Source organism: Ctenopharyngodon idella, chromosome 5 (genome assembly GCF_019924925.1).
Source record: "Ctenopharyngodon idella isolate HZGC_01 chromosome 5, HZGC01, whole genome shotgun sequence".
In the NCBI taxonomy this organism is placed as follows: Eukaryota; Metazoa; Chordata; class Actinopteri; order Cypriniformes; family Xenocyprididae; genus Ctenopharyngodon; species Ctenopharyngodon idella.
In genome coordinates, this window is record NC_067224.1 from 32,490,780 (window position 1) to 32,512,834 (window position 22,055).

The 22,055-nt window shown below is 35.2% G+C and overlaps 1 protein-coding gene across 2 annotated transcripts in view; it reads right to left on the reverse strand.

Annotated features, from left to right (window-relative positions):
• The window catches only part of LOC127512366 (disabled homolog 2-interacting protein-like), a 142,166-nt gene extending 124,730 nt beyond the window's left edge, over window positions 1–17,436 (reverse strand). The window contains exons 1-2 of one of the 2 annotated variants that reach the window (XM_051893195.1): window positions 17,292–17,436; window positions 642–762 (exon numbers count right to left, since the gene is read on the reverse strand). In XM_051893195.1, coding sequence (XP_051749155.1) covers window positions 642–665 — 24 coding nt within the window. In that variant the 5' untranslated portion in view covers window positions 666–762; window positions 17,292–17,436. Of the gene's footprint in view, window positions 1–641; window positions 763–17,291 lie in introns of those variants that run through there. The other variant, XM_051893196.1, reaches the window with a different exon arrangement.
• Between the last annotated feature and the right edge of the window lie 4,619 nt (window positions 17,437–22,055).

Below are 22,055 nucleotides of genomic sequence, written 5' to 3' on the forward strand. Positions count from 1 at the left end.
AATTATAAACATTATAAACATTTTTACTGTCACTTTTGATCAATTTAATGATGAATAAAGTCATTTCTTTAAAAAACGTACAGATCGGGGCTTAAAGAAAATCCCGAGCTCCCCACTCATATACGACATTGTGGTGGTGTTTATGTCCATTCAGCTCGTAAATACGATCTTATGGGTTTACATCTGTGAAACATTAAGGTACCATCGTAGTAGTTTCGTGTGTGCCGGAACATCATGGCAACGTACAACACAAAGTACCTCACGCAGGAAACACTTAATGTAATGCAAATATAACTAACTAACTAACATAAATCAAGCAAGCTAGTATGCATAGGCCACAAAGTGTTGGCGAAATAACACATTAGTGGACCGGAGGGAATAATATGGAATTTTTTCCAGAAAACTTCTTGCACAAAGTAAATTCAAGCACTTTCAAGGACCTGTATCTATGTTTGTTTATTTTCAAAAACTTCCCAGGGCCTTGAAAAAAAAAAAATTCAGATTCTCAAACTTTTCAAGGACCTGTGGGAACCCTGTGTATGTATATTCCATAATTCCAAGAAAATTTCAAAATTATAACAATTGTAAGGGAATGTGTAAAAAATGAGAAAAGGCCTTCTTTGTGTCTGTGAGCGTAATACCTCCTCCTTGTCCAGCAGCAGCATTTGATAGTCGGTGACCACACAGAATTTGGGATCCACACAGCATGTTCAGCACACGGGTGACCATATGACATCCAGTGGCCTGGAGGACCCCTCATATCTGACAGAAAGAAGGAAGACCAGAAAAAGAGAATGATGATAATATTGACAACAACAAAAAAGCACCTGGAAAATCAGAAGAGACATGTGAGGTGAAGGAATTTATGCGATTCCTTTTTTGATTCACGTATTTACAGACTGGCCTGTGCCTTTCGGTTAACTCCTCTACTATTTACAAAGGTCAAACTAAATCCTGAAAGATCTGCAAAGCAAACAGCTCCTGAACCTGTAGCAGACACGTCTTCCAAATGCAACAAGAGTGCCCAGAACACATTTATATGGTAATGAGCCCCCTGCTCGTCATCTCTTCTGACAACAAGATTACCAAATATTTCACCAAGTGAGCAAGCAATATTGCCATGTTAATTTAAGTTTGATATAGAGAATGTAAATAAAGTGAATTACCACACTGTCATAGTGTTGCTTTTTTGCAAGCATCTCATATGGAGACAGTGACATGCCGCATGGAACGTTAACAATCTCATCTTGTCTCAGAACATTGAACAAGCCTGCTGGACTCTGTTCTCATTCACATTCATAGTGAACCTCAATTTCTCATGCTGAATGGAGGTAAAAGGCCTTTTACAGCCAAATAATTAATGAGTTGAAGTTTAGCTGTTACACTTGCTGTGCTTTACGATTGGAAACTGTGTCCACGGGTGCTCTCACAGCTCAGTAGCTCTAAAACATTACAGATTAATGTATGTTTAATACTATTTTAATCAGTGTGTGTAACAGTGAATGAATATGAGATGTTTGATCTTTCATTTTCTGCTCCAATTTTGAAAAGGTCACAACACTAGGTAGCCTATAACACCAACTTTTACACACAAACAAATGGACCAAAAATGACACATTAAACCCTCAAATGGCTCAATAGGAGCAGCTTCCATTCAGTGTTGAGCACAGGTTCAGGGCTCAGAAAGTAAAAGTAACATGACTTGTAACGTGTGAGGTAATATCTCAGAGAAAAGAGAAATCTTTAATATCTAACATTAATAAGACATACACTACCGTTTAAAAGTTTGGGGTCGGTAAGATTTTTTGATTCTCAAAGCTGCATTTATTTAATCAAAAATTAAAATTTTTACAATTTAACATAACTGGTTTCAATTTATATATATATATTTTTTTTTTTTTATTTTTTTTTTTTAAACGTAATTTATTTGTGTGACGGCAATGCTAATTTTTTAGCATCATCACTACAGTCTTTAGTGTATTGTTGTCAAAACTACCGTCTTCAGTACCAAGTCGGTACAAAAATGTTAAAAATGTGACGCTTTGAGCGCTGTTGAGCAGATTCGTAAACAACTCTGATTGGCCATTGTCAGATATCAATGATGCTCTTCATCGAGTGCTCACACAGATACACACAGCAGGAGCGTTTGAAAGAAGGCGTCTATCAGCGGACCGGTCTGCTGATAGACACCTGCTTTCAAACACTCCCGCTCCCCCTTTCAAAACGCTTTCAAATTCCATGGCAAAATATAGACACTTTTATTGTACGTGCATTATTGTACTGTGTCGGGCTAAAACTAGCAAAAAACACTTGCGTCACGCCTGCCGTCGCATTGCGCCGGGTGTATGATAGGGCCTAGTGTCATGATTCTTCAGAAATCATTCTAATATGCTGAATTTAATGCTCAAGAAATGTTCTATTATGATAAATATTGAAAACAGTCGTGTTGCTGACCTCAACATTTTTGAATGGCATTATATGTATAAACTTTAACTGATCATAAAATAATTATAAGTCAAATTTCAATCAAATTGAAATTTAAATGAATCATCAAAACATCCAAATCGAAATGGCAGCAGTGTGCCAGCAATGGTCTCACTGGTGTCTTTTTTTCCCTCCTATTTTAGGAGAAACATCTGAGATTGAGGTGATACTTAAACTATGAAAAATCAATATCTGAGCAACAGATCATCATCTGGAGTATCTCCATCTGACCAGATGTTTCTATGCTCAAGAACCTATTCAAGAGCCCTTATTCTGATGGAAATAGCCTCAATCTCTGTGTTCTTGATGTATGAAGATGCAGGTGGCCAGAAACACACAATTCATGGAGTTTGGCACAATAATCAATTTCCCCAACACCAAAGTGTAATTTCTAGCATTTCTTTGTCAATTGCAATAATATTTGAAGGAAAAAGAAATGAGAACCCTGTCCAGAAAATACAAAGATGAAGTAAGAAAGAGAAAGATTAGAGTTAATACACAGAAATTTAATTCAGAAATCCATGTCTGTCAATGAAAGATATCACACGATCTTTTGACTTGATTTCATTATAGTTCAGTGGAAACATACAACACAATACATGCAATCATACAAAACAGTTCAAGTACAAGGCCAGTGCATCCTGTAATCTTGCAATAAAAAAGAGTAGTCTTATCTTTTAATTCAATGTGATTGTGCAGATGCAATTAGCACTGCAGCAGCGCTTTGAATGCCGGACACTGTGCACAATCAACGCTTGCTAGATAATGAGCATTACACATAATAGCCCCCTTGAAGGGACACACACACAGATGCACACAGCTCAGAGATTTGAACATTTAAGACAACCATTACAAGTCTATCATGCACACAAACCCACACACAATGCTTCAGAAAGAGAAGCATATGGCTAGTTACAAATTGCTAGAAGCAGTGACTTTTCTCCCAAGATAGAGGTAGTTTTGAAGTGGCCAATCTGAAGTACCTATACAAGAAAAACAAACCACTATCTGGAAACAAAAATATTACATTACTGCCATATTTCATGCCAAAAGCCTGACAACTACTTTTATATAACTTTACTTTATATAGACTACAAGAACCGAACTGGAACCTTATAAGTGACTCAATTTAGATGCTCTAGACAGGCAGCAATGCAATGTATTCTTGGACTGCCAAAACTATAGACAACTACAGACAAGCAAATAAATTATTAAATTAAATTAAACAATAAAACATTATCTGGAGATTTCTTTGTATTCAATTGACACATTTTTTACCCACCATTAGAGTAATATTAGATGTACACCTTTAAAAAAAAATGTATTCACTCATTTACTCACTCATAAAAAACAGGGCTATCAATAAAAAAAAAAAAAAAACAAGAAGCACATTCTGTGCTTAGCCAAAAATAAATAAAATAAAATAAAATAAAATAAAATAAAATAATTCTAAAGATGAATGAGAGTGTAAAAGTAAATTTGGAAAATGCATAATAAAACTGTTAAATATATTTAACTTATATTTTAAATAAACTAACAACCAACTAATCCAAAAAAGCAAGCAAGAACCACTGGGATTCAATATTTAATAAATAAATAACCTTAAAAGAAAGCATAATGTTGCATGCCTATATAATGTTGTCTATGTAGGCAGCTGGAACATGGCTAATGTTTCCAAAGAAACATTAAAACGAAAGTTATGTCTATAGATTAATAAAAAGACAGCATTTCAGCTCCTGTAACTCCTCAGTATCTCAGGTTCTTGATTCCTGACAGGATGTTGTTGCTCAAACGGAGCAGTGACCCAGTGCATAAGGTGTGTGATTAAACGTGATATGCTGCTCCATTCCTTCTCCTGTCAAGAAATTAGTGGCTGGTCTTATTCTCGGTTACTTTAAAGTGTCATTTAATGGCTTACGGCTTTACACTATTATAGGGAGGGCAATTGGTCTCTTTATCTTAGCAGCCAGTTTTCTGCTTCTCTAAATAAGCACTTCAAAATGACCACTGCTGTGATTTTATCAAATCATTTATAGCGGTTCTGTTAGAAGACATTAATAAATTTAGAATTATTGCCTTTTCCTTTTAATCTGCTAAATCCATTCGCGATGTGGTCACATCAAAAGGAGATTACTTTATGCCACTGCCAAAGTGAAGCTCTTATCAGAGCAATAACATGCACACAAGGGAGGGGAGGAGAGAGGGAGCGAAACACACAAATGACACGAGACAGAAAAAAAAGAGATTTATTTCAAGTCTCTCTTCCTCATAGGCTGTAACTTGCCAGTCTATGTGGTCCAACAGTAAGGTTTAAATTCCCCTTTATCAAAACCAAATGAGAAAATTGTTCCTTTTAACCCATATTATAGTGGATATCATTTAGAATTATCATTAATTTTATTAAAGTGTCCATTACAATGATGCACTTTTAAATTAAAAACAATCTGTGGGAGAAAAATAGACTCACTAAGTAGATTCCTCTCCATTTAATAAGGCACCTGAGCTTATTTGCGTTTGAATACTTCTGAGGACAAACACAGAGAAAGTTTCCCTGAGAAAGATCTAACAGCTACTACCAAAGCACTATTTTTATGGAATCTCAACAAGCATAATCATCCACAAGACAAAACATGTCTTATTCACACACACACACACACACACACACACACACACAAAGTTTACACAAATATATATTTTTCGTTTAATACAAAGAAACTTAAGTTTAAGTCTTAATTTTTATGTTTAACAAAGAAAACAAACATTTTTCCTAGTATTTTTTCTAGAAAACAAACATTTTTCCTGTACTACCCCCTTGGGAAATGCACCCAGTAACTCTCACACACTACCAGTGCAGCACATCTGTTATTCTACTAATAAATTACTTATGCTACTGGACAAAAAAAGATCATTAGGGAAAGTAGAAAAGTGCATTCAAAGAAACCAGCACTGGAACTTTTGTATTGCAGGCTGCAATTCTCAAAGAGAACAAGAAAGAAGAGCTAAAACCTGTAAAATCCAACAAGCCTGTCAAACATTGTTTCCTCAGAATCAAACCCAGAACTGCTTGTGCTCTGAAACATCAGGCAAATATACTGTAAGACTGTTTAAGCATGAAAAAGGTCTGCAAAGCCACAAAGCAAAAAGTCACTTCAAAGGGAGTTATTCTCTAGATCAGTAAGCAGTTTCTGATCCCCCTGAAATGCCTCGATTGTAGTCTTGAGTTTTCTTCCGAGAACATACACATCACAATATATGCAAAAAAAGGAAGCAAGGCCTCGTTAAGTTGTGTTAGCAATCTCACAGTTATTGTAAGGGGCGTGACACTTCCGAAACACGCTGGAAGTTGACAATTCATAACACACTGATCCAGCTGACCAATCAGAGCAGACTTTTCAGAAGTAGGGGCTTCATAGAGACTGGCACTAAACAGAGCATTACTGACAGACTTGGAAGACAGGTGCTGCTACAATGTAAAATATGTGGAAAATAAGGTATTTTTGAACATTTAGCCATGAAATCTTATTTTAGTAGACCCATAATATGTCGCCTTTAAGACTACTATGCTTGTCTTAATACTGAAGAAAAGCTCAGAAATGTTAAGATATACTGTAAATGTCTTGATGAAATGCGGATTATATCAATTATGTGTCTGATTTAGTCTGAACTGTTATTCAGTCTTCAATAAACAACAAATACACCAAATCAGAACAGAAACACTGTTGTTATGCCAACTCAGAAATTTGTAAGAGATTTAATAAGAATTCTGTGAAGCAGCTAAAGAATTAATGTTTGTGATTGTAGGAGAGCATAATTAGATCTGGTACAGACAATGTGAATAAATATGATCTTTCCTTCATCAGGTTAGGAATGAATAGAAGACACAACAATCAAACAAATCAAGTTTGTATTTCCCTGCAAATGTTCCTTTACCTAATAACAAAACCAAGTCTGATAACATAGTGCAGGGGATTGAACATCAACCCTAAGCTCTAAATCATGTGTTACTGCATGAAAGAGCGGAAATCCTTAGAAAAAACAAACACACACACACACACAGAATTAAAACACCATCCTTTTCTATATACAGACAGAGAGTCAAAGCACTGATTACTCAGACATGGGACAAAACTTTACCTTTAGTTTCTATTCATGAGAGATTATCACTAGAAATATTCTTAACACAAATGTGCCTATTCAGTTGATTTTTTATAATCAAAATTATGAAAATTAACATTACATGATCACTCACACCAAAACTGCATATCCAGTAAGTCCTATAGCAACCTAAATGAACTCTTTCCATTTTACTACAGTGCAAGTTAACCTTGTGCACAAGAGAGCCATAGATTAATCACTTCATTATATGACTGTATGTAACCAATTACTAAACAAAAGCCTGGAAAGAAATCTATGATGAAAATCTTCTAAGTAGGTCAGAGAGTAATACAGCAGCTGATCTGTTTTGTCTCTCGCTCTCTCTTCCTCCAGCTGCTCAGGTCTGCATGTGTTCTGCTCTACTGTATTTCAGGCTCCAAAAATCAGGGATATTTGTCTACATAACATGCATGGACCAAAATGTCATGTGCACATACAGTCCCATTGTACAACGTCCATTACTACTGATATTCATAATGCATGTTTCCTTAAGAAATCAGCTCGCTGTCTCACATTCATAAATGCATACTTTCAGATGCTTCACATGCATATGGATCATTTCATGTTTCCCAGTTGTTTTTCTGCTGTCCAATCAATTAGTATAGAGGTACTAATCTAATGTTTCTTGCTTATTCTATGTCAGCGCAAACACCACCATTTAAACCACAGTAAAAATAAATAAATAAATAAAATTCCCCATAAAATATGGTGATAATGTTTTATGTATTACAGGATGGCATATTGGTGCTTGTATATTTTACAACTTACACTGTATAATTCATATAATGTAAAATATGTACATTATAATATATCATAATATATAATTAAATGTACTGATAACTGCCATTATACAGGTGCTACAATAAAAAGCCAAATGATGAATCATTGAATCGTGAAGTTAATTGAAAGTGGCCAGTCCATAAAACATGGCCAATACTCAATAGTGTATATAGACTGTGCACAGGGCCATACACACAAACACAAAACACATCAGGGTAACACACAAACTAAAAATAATGCAATAAACATTCACTAAATAACAGAAAATGTAACACAAAACACCTAATGTGCATTACTGACAAAAAAGAAGAAACAACAAAACTACTTTTGCAGGGACTTCAGGAAATGTCCTTTTACTGTTTTTCACCATAAATTGTATGATATTAGTTTTTACTTGCAAAAACAAAAACAAATTTGACAGCAGTTTATAGTAAAATTACATGCAATCCATGTACAGTTTTTCACTGTGAATAGGGTAACACTTTAGTAAAGGGAACACATATAAACTATTAACTATGACTTTTCCCTCAATAAACTCCTAATTTACTGCTTATTAATAGTTAGTAAAGGTAGTTGTTAAGTTTAGGTATTGGGTAGGATTAAGAATGTAGAATAAGGTCATGCAGAATAAGGCATTAATATGTGCTTAATAAGTACTAATAAATAGCCAATATTCTAGTAATATGCATGCTAATAAGCAACTAGTTAAAATAGCCTAAAATAAAGTAACTTACAGTTAACCAATTAACAGGTTTTTACTATAGCATGTTTTTTTTAATAAAAAATTAAGCATTTTTACAGTGAATTATATATTTGTCAGTATTTTTATCAGTATATTTATCAGTATTATATATTTGAATACATAACGATGAAAACACACACCTGTTGAAAATCTGCAGCCACAACATTGAGAAGAAACTGTGTCTTGCATCAATACAAAATTATTTTGTTGCATCAACAAAAATAAGCCTGTAAAGATAAGCCAGTTCCACAAAACAATAGTCCGTTACAGACAAAGACGAGGTGAGCCAGCAAAGGAGGATAGAAAGAGGAGAAAATCAGACTGAGTGTGCGCTCAGAGGTGTTTACCTGAGAGGAAATCGCCGAACGTGCTCTCTTGCCTGTTCATTGCCAGTTTCTGTAGTTAGTCCTTCAGAGCGTGAGCAGCATATGCTAAGAGTGTGTGAGAGAACATGTCGTTACCATGTGTACGAGAGCATGCGTGCGTTTTGTGCTCTGTGCTTTCTGAAGACTATCTGCAGTCAGCTGAGGCAGAGTTTTGCTCTCTGGCAATTTCAATTTCACAAATTCTCTTGGTCTCTCTGCCTTTTTGTTTTGTAGAAAGGCAGTCAAACACTGGTCAACACAAATTACATGCATCACTTGTTTATTTCGCATTACAGATCTCAGGTGGCACCGAGTGTTGAAAGGAAAACAGATTAATTGTATAGAGAAAATGGAGGATGTTTTTCCATAAATCCATCTACTCTTTACATGAGTCTGGTAGAGGCTTGCTGTGTGTGAGTGTGTCTGAACCTTTCAGTCCTTATAAAAAAATTAAAAAAAAAACTAAAAAAAGCAACCTCACAGGACAAAAAGAAGAAGAAGAAGAAGAAGAAGAAGAGCGAGCTCATTATGAAAGATTGAGAGAGGGCAGTGGAGAAACAGAGTGAATCTGTGAGAATCCTGGCCATCCAAGCAATTGTGAGACGTGGAAGTGTTAGCACGTGTGCATGTGAAATTGCTAGCTCACATTCATTACATCTGTCCCTGAGATACTGTGCAAGCTATACAAACTCTGCCTCTAGAGAATCGCCATTGGTCTCCTCTTTTAGCCAATCAGTCACACAGACATTTTTTCTGTGTGTGCGCTCATCTCAGCACTGATGCTCATACTAACAAGCATGCACAGCCTCTCACAAACACACATCTATAGTCCAAGATTTAACATTCTGTAGTACACAACCAAATATGCAATTTTACACAACCAGAAATCACAGCATGCCATGCTAATGCCAAGACAGCTTCAATGCCAAAAATAAATTGCACCCATGGGATCCTGTGCTTCTTTTGGGTGTTCACCTTTTTCCACAATTGCACCTTACCCATGGTTAGCATGGCAAAATAAAAAAAATAAATAGTACTTTTGTTGTGTTTTCCAGTTAAAAAATCTAGCACTGCACACCAAATCAAGTTGTAATTTTTAAGACACTTAAAGCCTAAGGTGCAACATCAAAAGAGACTGACTAAAAAAAAAAATTTACACAGTGATTAAAAAAAAAAAAAAGAAAAAAAAAAAGGTAAAATTGTGCACAAACACTTTAGTCCTCAAGTACTACCTTCATTGCAGTATAATGATATTTCTGATATTGGATCTTGGACTTTAATTTAGTTTCTTTAATATTTCTTCACAATTTCAAAAAATCATTCCTTCATCCAAAACATGTTTTTGTCTTACCCTGTCTAACCTTTCAGCTGTGCTGCCATTTTGGAACACAGTAGAATAGGATACAGGAGAAGGAAGTTCAACACTCTTATTTCTAAGTCTAATCTAAAGTAATTCTTGCTTATTAGACACTGGATAATAAAGTGAGATTACATACATAAAGTATATTTGTGTAATTTAATATAGTTAATTATTATGGGTTTGCGTAAAATTCTGAGATTGCTTTTAACTGTTTTTATTCATTTTGAGCAATACTGAAAGTTTCCGTGCAAGTGAGATGAGTAAATGCATGTTCACCTTTAGTCTAGAACTACAATAACCACCGTGTTCACATAGCGCACACAATAGCGCACTTTATTTCTCTCAACATGTGGGCAGGAGAGCTGTCAGTCAATAAATGTGAAAAAGTAACTTGAGTTACTTATTTTAAAAAGTAACTTAGATATTTTGTTGTAAATTGAAAAAGTAATACGTTACTTTACTAGTTACCTGAGAAAGTAATCGGATTACGTAACTCAAGTTACTTGTAATGCGTCACCCCCAACACTGATTATAAGCGTTTATATTTTAGACATGACGGGATGATTTTTTTACTCAACAGGTACAGGGTAAGGTACTTTAATGAACAGATACATTGCCATATGTAGCTCATTGTAAAGCATTATCTATTGTGAAGGGTCATTTCATTATGGTTGTTGTAGCGCTGTGCTGGAATTTATTTTCAAGGAAGTACCATGTCTATTGAATGTTTTATGAGCAGTAGTAACACATGCATCCGCAGACCCGAAGCACAACCAAAACAATGTTCTTCTGCAAACTGCATGCAGTTTTGTTTTTTAACTGCTAGAAGGCCAAAAGTTACTAGTGTAATGGTTGAAATTGTGGACCCCAATTAATTTATGTTTTAAGTTTTTCCCATCTGCATTGTGCTCTAAAAATATGCCTGTTTTTATTCTAGACTGCATTAACAATTTAGTGAAAGCCATTTACCTTAATTATACAAATTCTAACACAAAGCCTAAATAAAATCACAATTATAGCTTAACATTAAAATTGCTTTTGTTCTCTGATGTACTTGAATTGAGGCCAAGATTACACAATAGTTCTAGCTAACAATAGTGACATGACAGGTGTGATGAGGACTATATTTGTCAACTATGGCAGTTAATACCATATAATTGTTCTTTTCAAAAAACCTTCAAAGCCTTCCTATTTATCAAGTCGCAATAAAAACAAAACATCTGACTAAACCTACACAACCCAGACGGCAAACTGCTGCATTATTCAAGCAATGCGCAACAATGGTCAGTATTTGTGCAGCAGCTCTGAAGAAAAAGTAAACATTCTATGTGGCTTCAATCTATTGGAAATGTCAGTTTATGTCTGCTAAAAGTGAAAGACATGCATGATATCTGAAAGATATGTGCATTCCTGCCTCACTCATTTCACAGTGCACTAACAACATGACAAGATCGATTCCTCATGACTTTCATGGCATCCCACTCCTCTCTCTATTTCTTTCTTTCTCATCCCGCTCACTCTCTTGCCTGCTTTGATTATCCAAGATTTAAATTAAGATGCTGTCCGTTTAGTGTGACCATGATGTTTAAGATATACAGCAGCTCTGCAATGCGTGTATGAATGAGCACAAGTGCGCTTGCCTCTACTTTGTCTTTGCAGAGTGCGTGACAACCGTGGCACACTGCATTGATCAAGACTTCTTCTCTGACAGCTCTGTGAAATAAGAGAATGTGTGTAGCTCCCCATCACCATAGGTTATATGTGAGGATCAAAGCAGACGGGATATTACTCTTCCATTGATGGCTGTGCTCAAGTGTTATAAACATCTCAGAGAGACACATCTCACTTTACTATAGTAACAAATAATAAATGGTGACATGAGAAATGGAAAGAAGCTTGAACAGTAGAGCATGAGTTTGATTCCCAGAGAGTGCATGAACTGATAAAATGTACACCTTGAATACAATGTATGTTGCTTTGGATAAAAGCGTCTGCCAAATGCAGCAATGGAAATATACATGTATATGAATACAAATGCTGTCACAAATTTGGAGAAGTTTCAAAGATTTGTTAAGATTTTGTGGTCTAAGTATAGGATTAGTTCTGAAGCCAGGTTACGCAATATGGCAAGTTCAAAGTGAAAGAGGACATGATGATAAATAAAGCAAGAGGAGCAGTTCAACCAAGAAAATGAAAAAATTATCATCATTTTCTATCCCCATACATCAGGATAAGGTAAAGTGTAATAATTTGCTTGTGCATCAAACAAATTGGGTGTTCACCTTATGGCTCCATTTATTAAAGTTGTGAAGTAACGGAAGCAAGGACAGATTTATTCCATCTTGTAATGCAGTGTGTCAAACAGATATAAAAAATGTAAAGTGCTGGGGGTACTCCAAGACCAGAGCACCACTGTATATCTGAGTATACTGAATTATAGAGTATATCCATCAAAATAAATAAATTCAATAAAAAAAAAAAAATAAAAAAAACAGGTGCCAAATTATTTTTAAAGTGCCATATATAAGAATAAACATGTGATTTTTTTTTTTACATTTAATTTCTGTCATCCTGCCATGTGTTTTCATCTATCTCGTGAATGTCCTGGGAACTGAGGTTCACGGATCATAATTATATCAGCAACACTTGGCCACTGAGTGTAGTCTGGACTCCTCCAGCATCCTATAAATGTTGTCATATGTCTTGCACACATCCATTTTATTTTTCTTTATTAGTAATATCGGAGAGGTAAATTTGGTGAAAGGCATCTCTTCACATGCAACATATAGGCAGTGTTGAATTTTTAACTCCTGTTTTATTTTTTAACTCTTTCCATTGTTTCTCATCATGTAGACAACAGGTTAAGTATATTAAATACATAATATAGTGGATATATTTAGCAAAATGCTCCTCTCTATAGTTATTTTTCTTGCTGACTAATGAGTTTATGGACAATGAATGGCTTTTCTGAGGTAAACGTAGCGTTATGTGACGCTCCTATGCAGTTGCCGCAGTGAACGCAGTGCAGAGCTTCTGTGTTTACATCCGAATGCTGACTCTGTATTGGCCGATTCCTGCATCACACTCATGCATTGTGCTGCTCACGTGAACAGCGTTGGCCAATACTGAGCTGGCGTTCGGACGTAAACACGGAAGTGCTGCACTGCATTCACTGCATCAACTGCGTAGGAGACTGACAGGGTAGAGAAGAAATTGTTGAATAAAGTCATTATTTTTGTTTTGTTTTTGCGCACAAAAAGTATTCTCGTCACTTCATAACATTAAGGTTGAACCACTGTAGTCACATTGACTATTTTAACGATGTCTTTACTACTTCTTTGGAACTTGAATGTGGTAATTTTGTTGCTACCAATGGGAGATAAAAAACCTCTCAGATTTCATCAAAAATATCTCAATTTGTGTTCCGAAGATGAACGGAGGTCTTGGTTAGGAACGACATGAGGGTGAGTAATTAATGACAGAAATTTCATTTTTGGGTGAACTAACCCTGTAAAAACTGACTAAGGGCACGTTCACACAGAACGTGTTTTTGCTTTGAAAAACGCAAGACGCGGGCAGTGGAACGGCAGAAAAAACCGCAATGTCTCGAGACGCGCTTTTTAAAAGTTGAACTGATTTTAACTTGAGCGTTGCGTTTTTAGAATGCCATGTCATGACGTGAGCGCAACGGTCATACACATCCGTCTAGCACTTTTACATAGAAAAACAATGGAAAAGTAGCGCATTGGAATGGAAAAACGCATTCTGAGTGAACCTGCCCCTAGCCCCTATAGCCCCTAAGACTATTTTGCATATACTGTATAAAGGTGCAAGATCAGGTTGGAATTTGAGTGTGCTGTCAAATTTGCATTACATTTTTCATATGCGTACTACATATTCTATTTTGTATCATATTAATTCAAAATCAACATACATGGATGAAGTCAATGCATCTAAGATGTTGCTGAGTGTCGAATAACCTGCCAGTTACAGCTGTTATGGATTGCAGTTTGAAGTCATTGCCCTTTACTGTGATGAAGGTATGCAATCATCAAGGTGTATGCGCTTACATAGAGCTTTAATTCACATCCTGACAACTTAATGAGTAAATGTGCTGTAGTGTTTGCTGTAGTGTTGTCAGAACAGCAAATGTTTGCATGCATATGGGGAATAGATGTCTGATAGAAGGAACGGCTATTTATTATGCAATTACGAGCGCACACACAAACACAAACTTTTCCATGACACAAGTTCAACAGCACGATTATGAATTATGGATCAATAATACTTCAGATACATGCACACTGAAGCATGCAAACACACACACATACACACACACACAAACGTCCTTGAACAACAAGATTCTAGTAATCAACTGGAGTAATAATCACCCATGTGTGTCTAATATCTCAGTTGCTACACATTTGATTGATGATCCTACGTTTAAACATCTATGTCCTCTTCCAAATGACATAAGTGAAAGTTACAAATCTGATTATACATCATGGTTCACAAAGTACACAGCTAATCTCTAATACTTAATTCAATTTACATGTTTGCAGCAAGTGGCTGGTAAAGCCTGATTGGCTGCGTGAGGAACATCTCCAATTCTTTCTTTCTTTTCTTTCTTTTTCTTTATTTATGTATTTATGTCCCCTAAGGGCAATCGATTTTAAAGCAAGACCAGCACACAGAAAAGACGATTTAAAATACATTAAAAATTACAGTTAAAAAATTACATTAAAAAACAAGACAACAACAAGGCCCAAACAACTACCTACTTCCACCTATACTCCCCACATGCACGAACGTATCAGACAAATAGAAGTAGGAATAAATGAATGTTTGTACCTGTTACTCCTAACAGAGGGAACCGAGATCCTGAGGGTAAAAACTGAAACTCAGAATAGAGAGGATGGGAAAATTTACACGATTGCTCAAGAACTTTCCATGTTTTGGCGAAATCTTGAATTCATTTTCATGCTGTGGCACATGAGTGTAGTAACTTTCTGGGGCCATATTACAGAAACAACCCAAAATCTTATTTTATCTGGTTATAGTAACCATGGTGATTTCAGTTAGGATCTCATTTTAAAACAAGTAACTTCTCAGATCTTAAAGGGATAGTTTCTTCTTAAATTCTTTCATCATTTACTGTATATAAAATATATTTTTGAGAAATGTTTGATGTCCATACAATGGAAGTCAATGGTAATTTCACCAACATTCTTCAAATCTTTTATTCTACAGAAGACAGAAAGAAAAGACACAAGGGTGAGCAAATGATGAAAGTATTTTCATTTTTGGTGAACTCTTCCTTTAACTTAAGACTTAAAATTGGATGTTTTGTAATATGGCCATACATAGACAATAATCCCTCGTCTACGCTCAGGTTTAATCTGAGCTTACAATATGAGCACTCAGTAATACTGAAGAATCTCTTCCTGTTACAGAAAGAAAGGATGCCTGCTTTGGAATTACAACCCCTGTCTTTAATCTTTAGAGGCAGTGACATTTAACCAGAAGTGGAATTCATGAGCATGTTCACCTGAGCGAAGAACGGAATGATAGGATATTTATGATGGGTCATTTAGTTTAAAGAGAAGGGAAGGCTGCTTTAGGAAAGAACCTGAAGGGGCCCGAGGGGAGCATGAGAGCTCAATTCACACCCACTGACATTTTCCAGAGGACAAATCAATTAGCAGGGTATTAAAGAGAGGCCGTGTGTGACTGAGTCCCCAGGCTCTTAAACTGTAACTGAGACTGCAGAACGCATGCACAAGCACAAACACACACACCACAACAACAACATAAACAAACACTCTCTAGATAGAGCACACACAATCACACACAAACACATACAAACACATACACCACAACAATAACATGAACAGACACACTCTAGATGGAGCATGCACATGAAAAACACAGTTTCCACAAATAAAACACATCCTGGCACGGCACACACATATGCTCACTTTCATGTGCTGCTGTTTGAAAAAACCAATGGGATCTAGTAAAGCAGGACTGGGTAATGAAGGATCACTAATGATTTGAAGCCTAAATAGTTGATGCATCCGGAATAACATAAAAGAAAGAAAGAGCATGGAATTCTACAAAATAATACTGTCTACCAGCCATATTCACAAAGAACTAGATTGGTATGGTCAAAATTAAAATAAATGTAAAATAAAACACTAAAGGCCAAAACTGATTAGTTAAAAAAAGTTTTAAATGCTAAAAGTGGCATCACAACATTATAATGTACATATATTGCTGCACTTCTCGTGCTGTCATGCATTACATCATTCAAAAAACATGGCGCTCAAGTTAACAGTTTATTTCACTGGCCTGCATTTTCTGTTTTTTAAACGCAAAAATAGGTGTGACTATTTTAATACATGATGGCATCTACCACAAGAATTCGCCTCAACAACAAAATCATGTTAATTACAGAACTTACTGTGCAAATATGTATTATTTCCCATAAATGTCTATTTGCATGGTATCAATCAAAACAATAGATGCAACCAGTAGGGTCGCTAATTAAAACATAAACCTTCTGATAACTTTTTTTTTTTAAGCAGAACATGTGTAAATCATGTGACGGTGTTAGTATGTAATCATGTGACTTGTTCCTCATACTTTTTTGTCATTGTGATCATTCACAGCAGATGACTGTGTGTCAGAGTGCCTGTCTGGATGGAAAATACCCACCAATTGTAAATGACATAGACCTGAAAGAGGAAGATCTGTGAATGGAGAAAAAAGGAATAGGTCCATACTCACTGTACAAAATGCAGGGGAAAAAACACACACAACAACTCAGCTGCAATAACTATGAATATTTTTCTCCAACCCAACAGCCTCGTTCTGAAGTGGAAGTATTTTAACTTGGCTCAGTATTAATCAGAACTACTAGCAAGTTACTTTCCTACAAGGACTTACTGGACAGCTGTTTTCTCCGGCTTATATCAAAAATTCCTCTGAGACAAATCCTCAGAATTCTTTGAACTGCGATTCTTAGATGATCTTGATAGCAGATTTGCACAAAAAAGCACATCAACAAGTAGAACTGTGCCTCGATTAATATGGCTGCTTAAAATACAATAAATGACTGTGTTGCCATGGCAGAGTTTCATCCAGATCCAAGCTCATTTCTCTAATGTAGAAGACAGCTATTTTATCTGACTGAGGAGGTTTGTCATGAAACACACACTAACCTAACTGTTTCAGCGTAGATTCCCTTTGTGCATTTTTTAATCAATCAGGCTTTTTTTTCCCCCCAAAAAAAGTACAAGTATGTGATAAAATTGTGTACTGCTTAGCAAAAGTATTGCAGATTTTCTCCTCTTGTTCTCACTGTATGCACTGCCTCGACACCCCTCTTATGGGACAGTCCTACCTGAGACTTGAATCCATCCATGATGTTGGCTGTGAGATGAATAGAATAAAGGGCTCTCCATTGTGTTTCTTCTCCTTTGCGTCATTGTGGTTGGTAATCTGAACCAATAAGCGTGAGGATAATGTACTGAGAGAGGTGTGCATCCCTCTATCTGCAACTGTCCAACGCTCCAAGTCCTCTCAGCTGCAGCGTGTGTGTGCTTCAGGGAGGGAGAGAGAAGGTGGGGGGAAGAGTGGAAGAGAGAGAACAATTCATGCAGGCTGAACTGATTTGTAATTTCATCTGAGATCATGATGTAGATCGATGTTAAATGACAAAACTTGTATCATCTGAAGCAGCAGATTTTCTTGTTTAGTTTGATCTAACATCCACACAAGGTTTTCAAGAAATAATGCTTTAGCTGTTCAGAAGATTCAATGGAACTGTGAATATACATTTGACACAGTTGTTAGAGTGACTAATACACACATGCACTTATATTTTGAGATGTTAGTCATATGGTATGTTGGTTACGTTATACGAACTATGTTATTTCCTATTTGTTTACCATTTTAATTAAAATATTTAGAATTAAATAGGGATGTTATGAGGGACACTATAATAATTTTAAATAAATGTAATTATTTAATAAATAATTAATACATTGAACAATCACAATTAATACGTGCAGATAAATTAAAATGTCCATGTTTTTAATTGCTGTTACAACGGGGTAGATTAACAACAACAATCATTGTAAAAACATTCATTTACACTGTTTACGGTGTACAGTGTACACTAAAGACATTAAGTAATGCAACAATATATCAAAATATGAGACATATAGCGCCGAAACGGTGAATTTAAAACGTGTTACTTCTAAATTACAACATTTAACAAAATTACCGTTTTTTCTTGCTTATCCAGTGAGGTGCGTATTTGTGTTCCAGTGACTGTAGTTATTAGCGGTGTGTTGAGAAAACTGAATAAACTTAATTCTAAGGACTTTATGAAAAAAAAAGTGAGATATGCCACCAGCAGGAGCTTCACGTTTTAATCGCAGGTAAGTGAGCAACTGTTCCTATCTGGGCAATTTGAAATGAACGAGAATTTTACCTGATTACAAGGTACGTTTAAAGAAGCACGTGAAGTTAGCCTTCTTATTAGCTCCGCCCCATACCACTGCGTGGAAATGATTGACAGCCACCGCCTCCAATTACATCAAGGGGAATCGTAGCCGTGAAACACGGGAGTACTGTAGCCCCAGAGCCGTTGAAAAACATTTTTAATATTTAAATTAATATATCATATTTAACGGCTCTGTGTAACCCGAATCTTATAACCTCCCGGAACCCTGCAGTTCTTTTGTTGTTGTTGTTGTTTTTTTTGTTGTTGTTTTCTCGCGGAAATTTGTTGTAGTGAATTTCTCTGAGACCACAGATGGATGATAAGTCATTTTAAGCCCTACCATAAAGGAACACCCAAATTAAAACTCTGGTATCATTTACTCATCTACAAGAGACCAAAGCCATACAGTCTATGCAATTAATACAGTGAGAGAGAGAATGATATTTGAGTACTTTAGTGAGACCACAGAGGAAAGGCTCATTTTTCACAGCAAGTCAGCCTTTCTGCTAGCTACTTTCTCATGCTCACTATTATGATGCCAACAACAGGATCCAGATTGAACGATAATGTTGTTGTTGGCATTATGTTTTGCTTTCATCCTAAGTATGACAATATCAGTCAGTACTGAGATAGTTTGCCACTATTTTTTAGGATGTGAATGCCACATGAAAATATATTTAGATATTTGACACAAAGTCCATTGTGAAAAACTGTCCGTTGTACACTCTAAAAAAATGCTGGGTCAGAAACAACCCACCCACATGAAAAAATACTATAGTAATTTATAGTAAAATACTATGTTTTTGAACCATACTATAGTAAATTGTAATATACTGTATATATTATAGTATTTACAACACTTTGTTAATGAATGCTACAGCATACAGTAGTATTAACTATAGTGAACTGATAAACTGTAATAAATACTGTAGTATACTTTAGTTTTTACTACAGTAAACTGTAGTGTATTGTAGTGTAATATACCCTATAGTTGTAGAAACTTGGGTATTGGGTAAAGAGTCATTCTTTGAAACGGGTGCCATTTCCACTTTGCATTTTTAAAAATTTTCATTAAGAACAAACTTTTTTTTTTTTTTTTTTAAAACTACAACTTGAAATATATGTTAATCCTCCAAAAAACATATTTTCCCACCTCAAGCACAAAATCCTATATTATCCTTTTTATTCAGGCAAGGAAGCCATTCTTATACCACCCCGTCACAGACAATATGTATACCATTGGAGTAGTAAAACAAGAAATAGATTTTTAAAATCTAATGTTTTCCTAATAGTAAAATGTCCCTTTTTTGGAAACCATCAATAGAAAGTCTGTAATTTATTTATTTATTTATTTTTTATTCTTAGATTTTTAATCTTGAAATATGAATTTGACGTTTCAATGGCCTCATTGTTTGTACTGTTTTTCATGTCCACAGGTTGAAGCGAGCCCATGAAATAACATGATATTTAGCCCTTGGAATGCACATTTTATCAAGGAAACCCTGCCAAAAAAAAAAAAAAAAAAAAGTTTTACCCCCCAGAACGTGACATTTTGGGATGAAATTTACCACCCCGTCACATACCACCCCGTCACATTTTTGTAAATTTCATCCCAAAATGTCCGTAAATCTCCCATGTGGTCAAGTTTCTCACCTAGCATACATGCATTCAATCTGAAATATAATTTTCTTTGTATTAAAAATGTAAAAAAATGAATAAAAAATTTTCCCTATTTATTTTGCGTGACGGGGTGGTAGGTTTGAGCTTGACAGGCCCTGCCTAACATGAAAAAGCAACAAATAAACAATGTAAAAAAAAAATGTACATAGTTTCCTGTTTTTGTTCTATATGGCTATAAGGCTCGAATGATGTCACTTCAGCTTTGTGATGTCATTTAATGGAACAGTGCATTATTTATAGATAAAACAAGTTAATGTGACGGGGTGGTAAGTCAAACTGAGTGACGCGCACAAATCATAAAATATTTACAAAAAAAAAAAGGTTTATTGTGAATAAAGATATCTTATGTAAACAGGGACACACATATAATCCTGAAAATAGTATATGTTTGAAACAAATATATATAGAGTTATTTGGTGATATTTTAGATGCAACTGTCATGTTGGTTAACACGGACATGTGAAATTGACTAGGTAATAATGAAAAATGATTAAAAATAGTATGCTAATCTTCAAAAAAAAAAGCATTTTATCATATATCATGTTAAAAAAGAACACTTTAATTAATAACTTTAAGCTTTGAAAACAGACTTTGGGACATTTTTTGTGCCTTATGCATCTGATCAAACGTTGCAGACCCAAATGGCACCTGTTTCGTAGAATGACTCTAAAGTAATTTGTTTATATTACTATAGTTGTTATATTACCACAGCAACTATAGAATCACCACAACAAATTAATTTAAGTACTTTACTATAGTATGTTTCAAAGACTATAGTATTTACTATAAATTACTATATTATTTTTTCATGTGGGCAAGTTGTTTTGAAAATGGACAATCCCAGCAGTTGGGTTAAATGTTTGCCCAGCCTGCTGGGTAGTTTTATTTAACTCAACTATTGTTTAAAATTACTGTATTGCTTGCTTAAAATGAACCCAATGTTGGAAATTAATATTTATTAGTATGTTTAATAAATTAACATTCATTAATAAGTTTAATGAATAAAAATTAAACAATAAACATTTATAAACAATTGCTTATTAATAAATGTTTACCTTGATTATTCACACCTGATTATTATTGTTGCCTGTGTCTGATTTTTAATTTCCAACCTATTTTGGGTTCATTTTAAGCCAGCCATATAGTAATTTACAAACAATAGTTGGGTTAAAATGTTTTCAACCCAACTTGGGTTGTTTTTAACCCAGAATTTTTTAGTGTACAAATAATTGTTCTTAATTTGATGGGTTATTATCCATGATCACAAAAGGTTTTCATGCTTCATTTTCTGTTGCATGGAAATAAATGCATTGAACAAGAACTAATCACGGCCGCTGCATTACTGTCTACAGGCCTCAGTGGCGATGTTGACAGAGATGGTGATGGCAAGCGCAGCGCACAGCCTGGTCCTTTTCCATTCATTCCTTGTTCATCAATACAACTGTTGGGAACATCCTGTCCGATTTTCCTTTGAGAAACCGGCCTCTAAACACATGCAGCTTGCCACTTGGATTGTCATTTGGAGTCATCAGTCATTATTAGTCTCTGCAGATTCTCCCTTCTGTTTGAACAATCTGCATATTCGTTTGGATGAAAGCTTCTTCTTGTTTCCACTTCCTAAATCTAAACCAACAGAGCCCACAGGAACATTCATCTATTTCACATATGGTTTTATGACCTTTTCTAAATGTATACATACGGTATAGAATAATGTAAACACTTCTTAAAGAGTTTCAGTGTTTAAAAATAAAATAAAATTTTAAATTTCTTAGACTTTCATTTGAGTTAAATCAGAAAATAGGTTTAAGGCTGATTAGTTTTACAGCAAGTGTTACACTGCTGAAGTAATAAATCAGTGTCTTCCACCTCAAAGCAAATGTATTTATATCTGGCAGAGCTTTGTATTGAAAGTAGTGTTTTCATAGCAATCCTTTTTTTTCCTGCACAATCTGCTGTTTATTCACACATTTATGGAAC